At 31.5% G+C, this 13096-nt stretch overlaps 1 protein-coding gene across 1 annotated transcript; it reads right to left on the bottom strand.

The window, feature by feature from the left end:
* Positions 1-2600: 2600 nt before the first annotated feature.
* On the bottom strand, positions 2601-12573 carry LOC143066754 (uncharacterized). The gene is made up of 11 exons (XM_076239566.1): positions 12528-12573; positions 10846-11007; positions 10144-10272; positions 9190-9345; positions 7978-8106; positions 7286-7402; positions 6360-6488; positions 5623-5757; positions 4989-5117; positions 3240-3309; positions 2601-2640 (listed from the first exon to the last, which is right to left on the bottom strand). The coding sequence occupies exons 1-10, from the start codon at positions 12571-12573 to the stop codon at positions 3248-3250; spliced, it is 1194 nt and encodes a 397-aa protein (XP_076095681.1). The 3' UTR covers positions 2601-2640; positions 3240-3247.
* Positions 12574-13096: the final 523 nt, after the last annotated feature.

Here is a 13096-nt window from a genome sequence, read left to right as displayed (position 1 = left end):
GTTTAACAACGTTAGTAAGCATAATCTATACTTCAAGAACATCGTGTATTATCTGTGAACTTGATTCGGAATAGTTACATCAAGGTCTTGGTACATTTAGATGAACTACTCTATAGAAAGAACGAGACATTTTTTGATATACCCCTGGTTCAACAACTTTCTTTTCAATAACGTTTTAAAAATCTGAGTAGGAGCTACAAGCTCTTGAATAGCGAATAGGTTGGTATATTGCTACTAAGGTGGGGAAATTTTTTTTTTTCAAACTTCAATCTTCTCGTTTGTAATAGATTCTGGAACTTAGATGACTATGTATGTCAAATACGAGTTAAAGTCTAAACATGAGGCGAAGGAAACAATGTCTGCTCTTTTAATTTCTAGGGCTGAGGAATAAATTAATGGAACCCAATCATAAATGTTCAAATTGTTAATGGAAAGAACATCATCAATATTACTGAATATGAAATTAAATGACCTGGCTTCTTTGATCTTCTTGAAGTCTGAAGGAACTCCATATGATATAGAATAAGACGTGGTCGACAGAGGTGCACAGTTCGTTTCCATAGGAATGCCTCCAAATTCAACAATTATGTTGTCTATAGTGACCTCCAGCATACTGAACATTTCTTCATCTGTGTATCATGTTTTACCAAACAAATATGCCTTATGTTATTCCAAAGTAGTAAAGTTATAGCATTTTCATGTTGCAATGTGGATTGTTTTAGAGTTTAACATGGGAATGGTGGTATACAGAGTTGAAAATTTCAAAAGTTTTGATAGAACTAATTTGAGAAAAATACCTAGGTTTAACATTATCGAGAGATATTTTTTAATTTTTTTTGCAGTTTTTAAGAGTCCACATATTGTTAATTGTAATGACGCGAGTAAACAGTGTTTCATAGTATTTTTGAAGACCCTCCTCCGATTTTTCAATCAATGTAATTTTCATTGAAGCCATGAAGAACTTATATATGACCTTAATCTCATTCTTGTCAAATCAAATGTTTTGTATGGAAGATTACCTGAGAGATAATTTATTCCTAATTCTTTTACTACACACTCGTAGTAATACGATTTACATACAAAGACAATATTATATGAAGATTTGTCCGCAGGAACAACACCATACTTATCATGAAGAGATGATAAGACATTTCACAGCCTCTTCATCTCTAAAAAATGGACTTTGGTCGATCATTTACATAGTTTAACAACTTATGAATGCGACGTTTTATCAGAGACATGAGTGTTTTGACCCATTCTGACAAATTGTCAAGTTCAACTTATTCTTGTACAGTCAATGATCTGGTGTAATCCTCTATGGAATTCATAATTATTTTGAAGTTATGTTTCCTATTGATGTGTTAGGTTCTCTTATTTTAGGACCATGAAAAATCACCTTTTGGAGATTTCCATGTTGAATTATGTTAAGAACCCCAGTAAAAACATGACAGTTGCGGATCCAGAAGGAGTGTAGTGGGCGCATCCCTTTGCTTAGACGTCTTGAAAAAAATAAAGTCAGTCATTTTGAAATTCAAATTACAGTAACACATTGCTCAGGCTTAGGATGACACACGTGACACCTTCAAAGCGACTCAGGATTGAGCAAGAACGTGTTTACTTCTATTTCACAATTCCAATAAACACAGTTATACTCTATAACACTCTCATGAAAAAAAAGTTCCACGGCAATATTACTTACCTACGAAAACATGTTTATCCCCAAACGCCCCAGTCTATTTTAAAATAAAATAGCTGAACACTGATCCCCAGTCAGTATAATCTCTAGATACATTTAATGTCTAAGGTACGAACCATTTGATTTGAGGAGGCAGTCAAAAACAATAATCTTGTCCACTTTTTTGCATTAAAAACGAAAATTTCCAACGATTTTTTTTAGCCTTAAATGAACATGATGAATAAAAAGTGGCGTATTTTTTGGGGCCTGGGGTTTGCATGTCTGACCGAAATGTCTGTTCGTATGACCTGATATATTGAATACTTTTTTCAAGACCAAACTGCAATTTGCCTGCTGGGTGTGGCCTTTCTGTCTCCATTTTTCTATCGGCATTCGTAGCCTTTGGTTGATTTGGAACCCCCACTTCCTTTGTAGTGTGAAACATTTCAACCAAAATTTGAATAAACATTGCTTGTTTGTCTTTTTTAACTCGACTCGGTCGTATTGTCAATTTCAATTAATAGCCTGGCGTATATATTGTTATTATGAGGTTATGCTAACTAAACTTACAACAAACGAGAATTTTTCAGGTCTATTTTTACTGACAAGTCCCACATAAAATATATTAGTTCATAGTTTGGGATCCATACTATTATTTTATGATAGACAATTTACAGGGAAAATACAGCATCAAAAATGTCCAACCCTTACACTTTACAGCAACTATAAAATATACATGCTCCACGTAAGGAACCGTTTAATGAGTGCATTTTACACTTATTTTATTTTTTTGAACCCCAAAAAATGTAACACAATTTTTTCGCCAGAAATACCCAGCATGTCAGGCCAACAACAAATGCAGAGTGTGTTCTTTAAACACGACATACGAACGTCTAGATATCACTAACAACTGGTAAATATTTCAAAATTTTATTGTCATTTAAATATACCTGCTCCTCCGCAATCTACAAAAATATGAAATAGATTAGTTAACAAGTTAATTCATTTAAAGACGTGTGCAACAAAGTTACCAGACTAAATTATCAGAAAGATCGATTGAAATTGACACTGCAATAGTCTTTACGATCACCATGACGAAACGGTTGAATCATACGATGCGTTGTTGTCTCAACTCACTAGTGACATATTTTCGCGGTTTTAGGTCTTGAGATACTATTAAAGTTGTGTGATCTTTGATTTAACCGATTATGTATTATTACCAACTGTGACGATAATGGCGGGTATTTAATGCTTAGTGGATGACGCTTTCCTTGTCGATGCTGTCGATTCATATAGCTCTTGAACTGTTTCGGTTATTAAACATGACTGGATTTCAAATATTCGACTTTGACAGTTCCTAATAAAGGTTCAACTGGAAAGGTCCACCGGATACATGAAATTCAGAAAGTGCTGTTTTAACTTTTTTCCCCATACAATATCAGTTATAGTAGAATTTTTTATTCTCATAAAGTGTTATGTATCTCAATGTATATTGGTGCATTAATTATGTCATTCTAGTTTTTCAAATAAAATCAAAAGAAATATATAATGAATATAAACTTACCTTCGTGTTTAGTAGAGATCATTATATACTGCACTTTTGACAACAGCATGACCGCCATCGTAGTCAATATCTGTAATGAGAAAACATTGGTTATTTTTTTCAGTTAGTATAACATTTTCAGTTACAAATTCCTTCTAACATGTGTTCAGTTCTAAAATTTGGTGTGATTAAATAATAAACAGTCAATTGTGCTTTATCTTTCAAATCAAATAATAATAATTTGAACTTTCTGAGAAAGACAATATACTTTAGATGATTTATATTTTGTTGTTTTCGGATGTTGTTAACAATCAAATAATTTTATAATAAATGACTATTTCTTGCAGAACTCGACAATTTACAATTTTGAAGCAACACAGATATTGCCATCCTTATAATATATAGATGGATGTTTTATCCTTAAATTATTCAAAATTTGGTGACTATATTGAACGCAACTATCCTTAATCGATAAAAGATAAAAGGATTTACGAGATACAGTTAAGTCTGCCTTATATCTGGATTTACACCTAGAAATTGAAATGAGGGTCGCTTAAAAAGAAATTTTTACGACAAAAGAGATGATTTTAATTCCCAATTGCAAACTTTCCATTTCTATGTACCAACATTCCAGCAGCGCCTGCATACAATGTATAAACATCTCCCCAAACTGATGCGATATTCCCGCGCTTGTATTTCCTATCATGATTTCCTTGATAGAGGGTTACTTCTCAACAGGAAGCTATTAAACCATCAGTTCCATGGTGAAGTTAAAGTCATCCATTCGTTAATTTTATGGATGTCATCACGAGTTGGTTGATCGTCATGGTTTAGACCGTTTCAAAAAGATATCGGATTTGTTCCTTAGTCGTTAATGCAATCCTTTTGGAGCACCCCCATTTTTTGGTGGGGTTTGTGTTGTTTAGTCTTTAGTTTTCTGTGTTGTGTCTTGTGTACTTTTATTTGTCAGTCTTTTTTTTATTTTAGCCATGGTGTTGTCAGGTTATTTTCGATTTTAGAATTTGACTGTCCCTCTGGTAACGTTTGACCTTTTTTTATGCCAAAATATGTTATCTATTTGATCCCGCCCCTCGTCCTCCCAAGAAAAATAGAGTATATTCAAATAAGAACATTTCAACTAAAATTTGCCTGATGTAAATAAAATAATAAGTTGGCAAGGCGACTGCAGTTTCACAGAAATCTTTGTTTGAATTTAGACTGATGGTTTTACAAATTATGTTTGATGCTTTCCAAAAACAAGATATTTTTATCAATTTTGGTAATTTTTGGTATGGTACAAAATTCTATCAATTATTAGTTCTATTAGTTCTGAATGATGAATATCGATGTACAGGGAAGACAATATACCAATGCAGGATGAAAGAGACTTTAATTATTTATTTTCAAATCAATGGACTTATTTCTTTCTTTTTATTTTTTTAACATTTAGGAAGCTGATAAAATTTAATATTATTGCAAGTGACCGTATGATCTCCAATTTGTCTTTATCTTTGAACATCGTTCACGTTATTCCTGTATCTAAATATAAGATATATTACTATCGTATTATCTCATTGACAAGAATTGCCAATTTGGATTTCATATTTTCGTGTTTTACCATACACAAATTATTCGTATCATACATAGTCGTAACTTAAAACTGATTCATTAACATAAATTGCTGTTTATTTACAGAAATTAACAATAACTTTTTTATAACAAAAATTGCAGTTTCTGGTATCATATACACAAAAAAAAACAACAACTTACCGCCTGAGTAAATATCAAATAGATGTTGCTTCCTGAGTCTACCAAAACAGACCTTTCTGCTGTGATAACTAGACCAGCAATTACCCCATGAATTGTAAAATCGTTGTAGTCCACAATTCAATGTGTAAGCTTAAAAAAATAATGTACATGATATTTTTATTACGATCAGCAGTAAAATTAAGTTTATGTTAAGAACAATTCTTTAAAGTCGAAGTAAATATAACATTTTTTAATCTGCAAAATACAATCTATCCATTATAGCATGATTGAATCTTCTCAAATAAGGATGAACATAAGTAATGGTTCTACTTCTGTACTTCTGTAATTCGGAAAAAAATAATTCGTAAATATTGTATTCCTCTTGTTACACATATGTATTGGGTCTTAGTTATCAAATTAATGTTGAAAGTTGAAAGTGTAAACACTACTTCTTCAAAGGCGATTCTTGAATTCACCTACAGCTTTTAAAAATGTTTGTTTAACTGTATAATGCAGTCACCAGTAAACATCACTCTATATGAATCATGATTAAACTTATCTTTCAATACAAATGCAATAACATTGTTTTGCAATTTTATATGCATATTATACTGTTTATTAACATAGATGATCACCAAGTTATACATTCACTCACCATGTCCTCCGTATGAAAATCTGCTGTCACTGATTTTGAATCCATGGTATTTGTTGAAATAATCCCCATAACTTACAACAGGACCTACGCCGAGATCATAATCGTCACCATAGACACCACCGTCAACATCGTAACCTGTTAGTAAAGTATAAAAGTTTACATTTTTTGTGATACCCAAAAGGTTCCTGTATATGCATGGATTTCTACCGACACATGTTTTGTTTGAAACGTCCAGCTTAATCAATTACCTATACAGTCGATAAACATACTCATAAAAATACATATTGTCACCAATAACCATTTAATGTCACATATATATGACAATTTCATATCCTTTATTTGCTGTCAAAATTATCGGAGTTCTACTTCAATGTCAATATTTGTTACCTCATTCATTTTTAACGTTTATTTTTTGTTTCTTAATTTGCTTGATACTGACGTATATATGATAAAATAGGACAGAACACGTTGTTACGTCTTATGTCTTCAATAGCTTACCTTTGAATTTTTTTGTTTCAGAATTTTACCCATTTTTCAATTCTTACTAAACATAAACATGAACATTGTCACCGGTTAAGAAAGTTCTAAACAACGTTAGCAAAACGACTGAGTAAAGTTATATTTAAATAATTGTTTTTTTTGCCTTTAAAAACAGATTCTCGTAAGGTTCATAAACTATTTCTAGTATGTTTCTAGACAAGATTCGTTTATATGAAGCACATAACAAAGTGTATTACCTCCGGAGTAAACATCAAAGAGATGTTGCGTTCTTAGTCGTCCAAAACAGACACTTCTGCTATGATAAGTAGACCAGCAATTTCCCCATAAGTTGTAAAACCTTTGTAATCCACATTTCAGTGTGTATGCTACAAAATATATTCCATGATATTGTTAAAACAAATTAGCAGTGTGAATTAAGTATATATCGATACCACATGATATATTGTTATATAGATATAAGAAGATGTGGTATGAGTGGTATAAGACAACTTTCCATCCAAGTCACAAACTTTGATAATAGAAAAACTAATATTGTTCAAAGTACGATCTTCAACAAGGATCCTTGGCTCAAACCGAACAATCAGCTATTAAGGGTATAACAAATGGCTAGTGTAAAACCGTCCAAAGGGAAAAACCAACGTTCTTATCTATTTAATAAACGAGAAACGAGAAAAGAGAAACATTTATGAACCACATCCACAGACGACAACTATTGAACATCAGGGTCCTGACTTAGGATTAGTGCAAACAAATGCAGAGGGATAAACGTTTTGTCCGTTACATTGATACAAGATGAAACATTCTATTTTAACTAGTATCTGCAAGATATAATCTCACAGGGTTCTTGTTATTTTTAACAGACACAGTACGATGCAATGAACAGTTTACGGTTATGTCCTATTGTTTGGAGTGGACATATGTAATGAGTTTAGATATTTTTTTTCTCACGTTTTAGAAGAAATGACAATTGAATTCATCAATGTATTTTGACAAATTTAAATTTAGCAATTACCAATCCACTTAATCAAATGTGGCTTCATATATTATTTTCTTGTCAGATGTTTTTATCATTAGTACATAGATCTTTTTCCTGATAGATAATGTCATTGTATTGATAAAGATACAGTTTATAATTGGTTATTTAGTTTTAAAATTTTCTCACCGTGTCCTCCGTATGAAAACCTGTTATCAATAATTTTGAATCCATGGTATTTGTTGAAGTAATCTCCATAACTTACAACAGAACCTACACCAAGATCATAACCGCCAACGTCGTAATCTGTTATTAAAGTATACAAGTATACATTTTGTAATAAATAATGTTCTTCTAATTGGTATAGAAACACATATTTGTTTCAGTTCCTCCAGCGTAAGTAATTCAAACTCAAATCGATATACATATTTGTTAAATGAATAGAGATGATAACAAATAAGCAATGCTGGTCACAAAGGACAAATATACCCCCTTGCTTCGATGTGATTGTTATCATAGTTAGACTTCAATGTCAATATTTGTTTCATCGTTCATCTAAAATTCTTGATTTGTTTCTTCGTTTGATTATCATTGACATACTTATGATCAGATAAGATAGAATTTATTATTAAGTCTTATGTCTTCAATAACTTGCTTTTGTAGTTTGTTGAATCAGAATTTGACGCATTTTAAATTTTTTTACGCTATACGTCAACATGAACGTTTTCACCGGTTACGAAAGTTCTTAGCAATACTTGCAGCACACAGAGTAAAGTTATTTTCATATTAATGAAGATATTTTTTCGGAATGCTTTAAAGCAGTTTGTCGTCAGGTTCTTAACAAGATGAGTTCAAATGAAACACATATCAAATAAAATTACCTCCTGAGTAAATATCAAAGAGATGTTGCTTCCTGAGTCTACCAAAACAGACACTTCTGCTATGATAACTAGACCAGCAATTACCCCATAAATTGTAAAATCTTTGAAGTCCACATGTCAGTGTATATGCTACAAACAAATACAATGAAATTATTAAAAACAATCAGCAGTGTGAAATAAGAATTTATCGATAACACTTGATATAATGCCAGGTCAGGTACTGTGATTCAAGATGATTGACAGCATTTCAATTACTATCTGCAAGATATAATCTCACAGAGTTGTTTCACATGCGAAACGCGATGGAAAAAATAATTTAGGGATATTCGGGATGGACATATGATTGTAATGAGTATGTATTGCAAATAGAAAATGTCAATCCTGGTATATGATGATTTTTTCTAAATATCCCTTTTGTATCTTTTAAATCTCATTTTTTGGAAGACATCACACTCACGGCCGTGATTATCTTGATCTATACTTGGTGTTGCGTTAGTGTAATTCACATGTAACTTAAACACAATTACGTTCCCAATGATAAAACTCATTGTTTGCATGTAGTTTAAATCATGTTTTGTCTGCATGCAATCGATAGTTAATGCAGGCCTTGTGTTGGCTACATGTACACAAAACAAGATATTTAGAACATGAATTTTACCATGCAAATCTAAATATACGTTTTGTATAACAACAATTAATAAAGTTCTTTACTGAATAAACTCGAAATATTGCTTTGTTATAAAATCAAACTGAAGGTAGCGTTATTAACACCCTTTATCAAGACTCAAAGCACCACCATTGCCCAACACAAATTTCATTTGAAAATGTCTTCCCGAATCGACTGCCCCTTTAATGAGCAACTGCATGAAGTGTTTGGGACAAAAACAAGTAGAAGTCCTCCTTTCTTATTCGACATAGGAAAGAAACTTCGGATAACAACTTTCTAATATCACCTATTAATATCACTAGTACAATGTTTGAAATATGCATGAAATATTTGCCACGGGGTCTTTACTCAATACATTCATGAATGCATTACTGTAAAGAGTGTGCTGTAAATTGTATTGCCTGGCTAGAATCTAGTTGTTACGAAGTATTTGCATGGTAGTATTGGGGCATTTCTCATCCACATACATAAGTCTATATTCATTTTATTGATAAATATACAGTTTATAACTTGTCAATAATCATTAAGTTTTAAAATTTACTCACCATGTCCCCCGTATGAAAATCTGCTATCACTGATTTTAAATCCATGATATTTGTTGAAGTAATCATCATAACTTACTACAGACCCTATCCCGATATCGTAATCGTTACCGTAAACTCCATTCTTCACTACCACTGCACCATTGCCAAAGTCGTTACCTTTTATATAAGAATAAAAGCTTACAGTAATGTTTGTGAGTACACTGTTTTACTCTCTTTAAAACTATCAATGTCTCCTATCATACGTTATTCGTCAGTCTAACATGTATTCAAAAACAATGATTTAAATTAATATTGATATTTTCGAAGCTTACATTACCAATACCACAAGTGCAACACGTCGAGCTGTATATGATTCTCTTTCTGAAATACATTAGACCTCATCTTTTTGATGGGATTCGTGTTTTTCAGTCTTCATGTATACTTTTTCCTTTTTTTGTGCGATCGAATTTGTTTGTGTCATGGCATTGCGACTTTTCTTTCGAGTTCTGAGTCTTAAAAATTTCTTTGGTATCTTTTCCCTCTTTTTATGAAACAGATCAACACAATATTTTTTTCTAAATGATTTCGTACAAACAAATGTTAAAACATAAAGTCACACATGAACATTTCACGTCCTTCTAATAAATCATAGTTCATTGTAAATCTATTTTGTATCAGAAAGAACCTGTTTTACGTCGTTGCTTTCCAGAAGTTCGAGATGTTGGCATAGTCAAACATCACTTCTTATATATGTTATCATGATCATTTGACAATCAAATGCAAATTATTCTTATGTTGTTTTTGTTTTGTTTAAATAGCAAAAAATGACTCTGGTGACTTCATTTCCTAGTCTTAAACTACTTTTTGTTATAGCATTTGTCATATAACATCTATTTTAAAAAAGCAGAGAGCCTTTTATTGTACGGTTCAAATAAATGCGAGTTCAAATGAAGAACAAAGGACAAAGTGTATTACCTCCGGGGAAAACATTGAAGAGATGTTGCTTTCTGAGTCGATCAAAACAGACACTTCTGCTATGATATATGGACCAGCAATTACCCCATAAATTGTAAAATTTTTGTGAGTCACATGTCAGTTTGTATCCTACAAATATATTTGATAATATTGATTATAACAATTAGCAATATGAATTTAATAATATAGGAACATCTCTCGCTTTTTTTCGTAGTCCGGTACGCTTATTCAAGATTGAATTAACCATTTCAACTTCTTATATGGGGTTAGTTGTGTTCACAAGTAAATCAAATTAAGACGCATTGGTTACTTTTATTTTCTTATGTTTGAATTAAACATTATTTGAAAACATGACTGATGACAGTTAGCTTCAAAGATATTTGATACAGGTTGGTAATCAAAGATGAAAGACAGTTTAACAACTTTTTGTTTATAGAAAATGTATCTTAAAATGATAAAGGTTATTGAATTCTAGATTGAATTTTGAAGATGGTTCAGTGTTTTAGGTAAACACTATAAGTGAAAATTGAATTAAAATTCAAATGATTAAATATAAAGATCAGAAATGTATAAACGTATGATGCATGATATGTTTTTCAACTTAAATACTGAAATTTATTACTTGATAAATACATTTAATTCTACTAATAAGTATGTATTTAGTAACTAATCAATAATTATCATCATATAAAACTTACTCACCTATACCTCCAAATGTAAATCTGCTGTTACTAATTTTAAATCCATGGAATTTGTTGCTGTAATCCAAGTAACTTACAACGGACGGAGACCCAATGCCATATACATCACCAAGGGCTGAATGCTTCAAAACTACTGTCTTGGGACTACCGACATAGTCGTAAGCTGTTAATATAAGAAAAAGAGTTAACATTTCTTTTGATAAAAAACAATTTTCAATCCTATTATCATTATTATATTAGTAAAATCCTCTTCTTGCAGATCAATACATTCATTTCACAAAATATGTTACAAAATAACATGTTGATTGACGATTGAAATACATTCTCAGTAGACACTGAAATACAAAACTGGATTACGGCTGCCGAAAAACAGATTTAATCATATTCCATTTTTAATTGTTTCATTGTACCTTAATATTTATGAATTATCTAATATTTTCAAAGTATGGTATACAGGAAACAAAAAAATAAATCATGTTTCTATTTTATCACTCACATTGAGACATGAGTTTTCAAATTTCAGTTACTTGTAACTTTAACGAGAAATAAAATCTATATCTTAAGGAAAAACACTTCAAAATAATACTTTTATTCATCATTCTAATATTAAGCATGTTAAGCATTTGAAAAATAGATACAAATAATAAACAATAACTAGAATTGCTATTGCAAGCAATAGCGGATGTCACCCTTCCCCCCATTGCCACTAAGCGGCAGCCATTCCAAAAACTTTTAGATAGAGAGCGTTTTAAAAAGTTTCACATTTCTGCTGTTTCCATGGCAACGGCTGCCATTTTAAAAATTTCAAAGTAAAAAGTCTCATCTTCACTTGCCAGTTAACAATAATTTCAAGTTTCATTAAGTTTGGAGCATTTTGAAAATATTTGACATGTTTGCAGCAGTTTCCATGGCAACGGTGGCCATTTTGGAAATTCCAACTTCAAAAGTCTCATGCAGACTTGACAGTCAACAATCCTATCAAGTTTCATCAATTTTGGAGCATTTTGAAATTTTTGAAATTTTCAACATTTTTGCTGATTTCCATGGTAACAGAGACTATTCCAAAAATTTTAATCACAGATGCCACATTGGTACATGGGAGGGAACATACCATAAAAGTTTCAATGGATTTGACCTACCATTATAAGTGAGTAAATGCTACTTTTAAGAATTTCCCATAGGGTCTAATGGTAAATGTGTATCCAGTTTCCATGGTAATGGCAGCCATTTTGGAATTTATAAATATGGTCAACACATCTTGGCATGCCAGGCAACATTCCCATAAAGTTTCATTAAGTTGGGTCTTATAATGAAAGATTGAATGGATTTGTAATTTTGATTTTTTTTTTCACATTTTTGCTGTTTCCATGGCAACGGCAGCCATTTTATAGTTCCAAAGTTGCACTGCAACTCTAAAGTCAGTGGTCCTTGTTATGGTGAACTATCATTAAGATTGGTTCCATTGGCTCTGAGAAAACTGCCGGACAAAAGTAGGTGGAAGAAAAATAATAATAGGAATAGGGAAAAAGAAACAGAGGAATAGCAATATGTCACCCGACATTGTCGATCGGGTGACATAATAAACAAAGAAAATGTGATAAACTATGTATGAATAAAAGTTAAATTTACATTCATTTTAAAATATTATTTTAAATTACAATCAGCATTTATCAAATATATTACCTGCTGCAGCAACCACTAGGAAAAGCACACATATCAATGGACTCATGATGAAGTATAAGTGATTATAACTCTATGTTGGTACTTTATATAGTAAATGGAAACGACCATATGTCGCCATATTGCATGTACAATTAATGTTATACAATTTTGTTTCCTTTTCTTACATATTTAGGGTATTTAATCTGCAGTTAATACTTTGATGTTATGGAAAGAAACATGATTTGTTTCCCACTTCATTAGAATGCTGGATACTTTATGCTTTCTAACGCTATATACAACTGTGTTTACCAGTTAATAATTTTTGGTAGACCACACATTCAGTACGTTGCGTCATTGGATTTTCCACGATATCAAATTCAAACATTGCACTCGACATTTTCGTCCAAATAATTCAAACATTAAAAAGATTTCACTCATTGTCCTGTTATATACATTCGTTTATCACTTTTATTTGCTAAACTTTATAAATTGTTCGAACACATCAAAAAAATGTGAAACAACTGTCATATTACAGACATTTCTGTATATACAAAACGCATGATTGATTAAAAATGATAGTTTTGTTAGTA

This window comes from Mytilus galloprovincialis, chromosome 3 (assembly GCF_965363235.1).
Source record: "Mytilus galloprovincialis chromosome 3, xbMytGall1.hap1.1, whole genome shotgun sequence".
NCBI classification, from domain to species: Eukaryota; Metazoa; Mollusca; class Bivalvia; order Mytilida; family Mytilidae; genus Mytilus; species Mytilus galloprovincialis.
This window is presented reverse-complemented; position numbering and strand designations above follow the sequence as displayed.

Coding starts and splice junctions, on each gene's coding strand:
- LOC143066754 (XM_076239566.1), bottom strand. CDS start 12,573: ATGAGTCCATTGATATGTGTGCTTTTCCTAGTGGTTGCTGCAGCAG. Junction 6,489..7,285: donor GTTTTCATACGGAGGACACG/GTGAGAAAATTT, acceptor TATATTTTGTAG/CATACACACTGAAATGTGGA. Junction 5,118..5,622: donor ATTTTCATACGGAGGACATG/GTGAGTGAATGT, acceptor TATTTTTTTAAG/CTTACACATTGAATTGTGGA.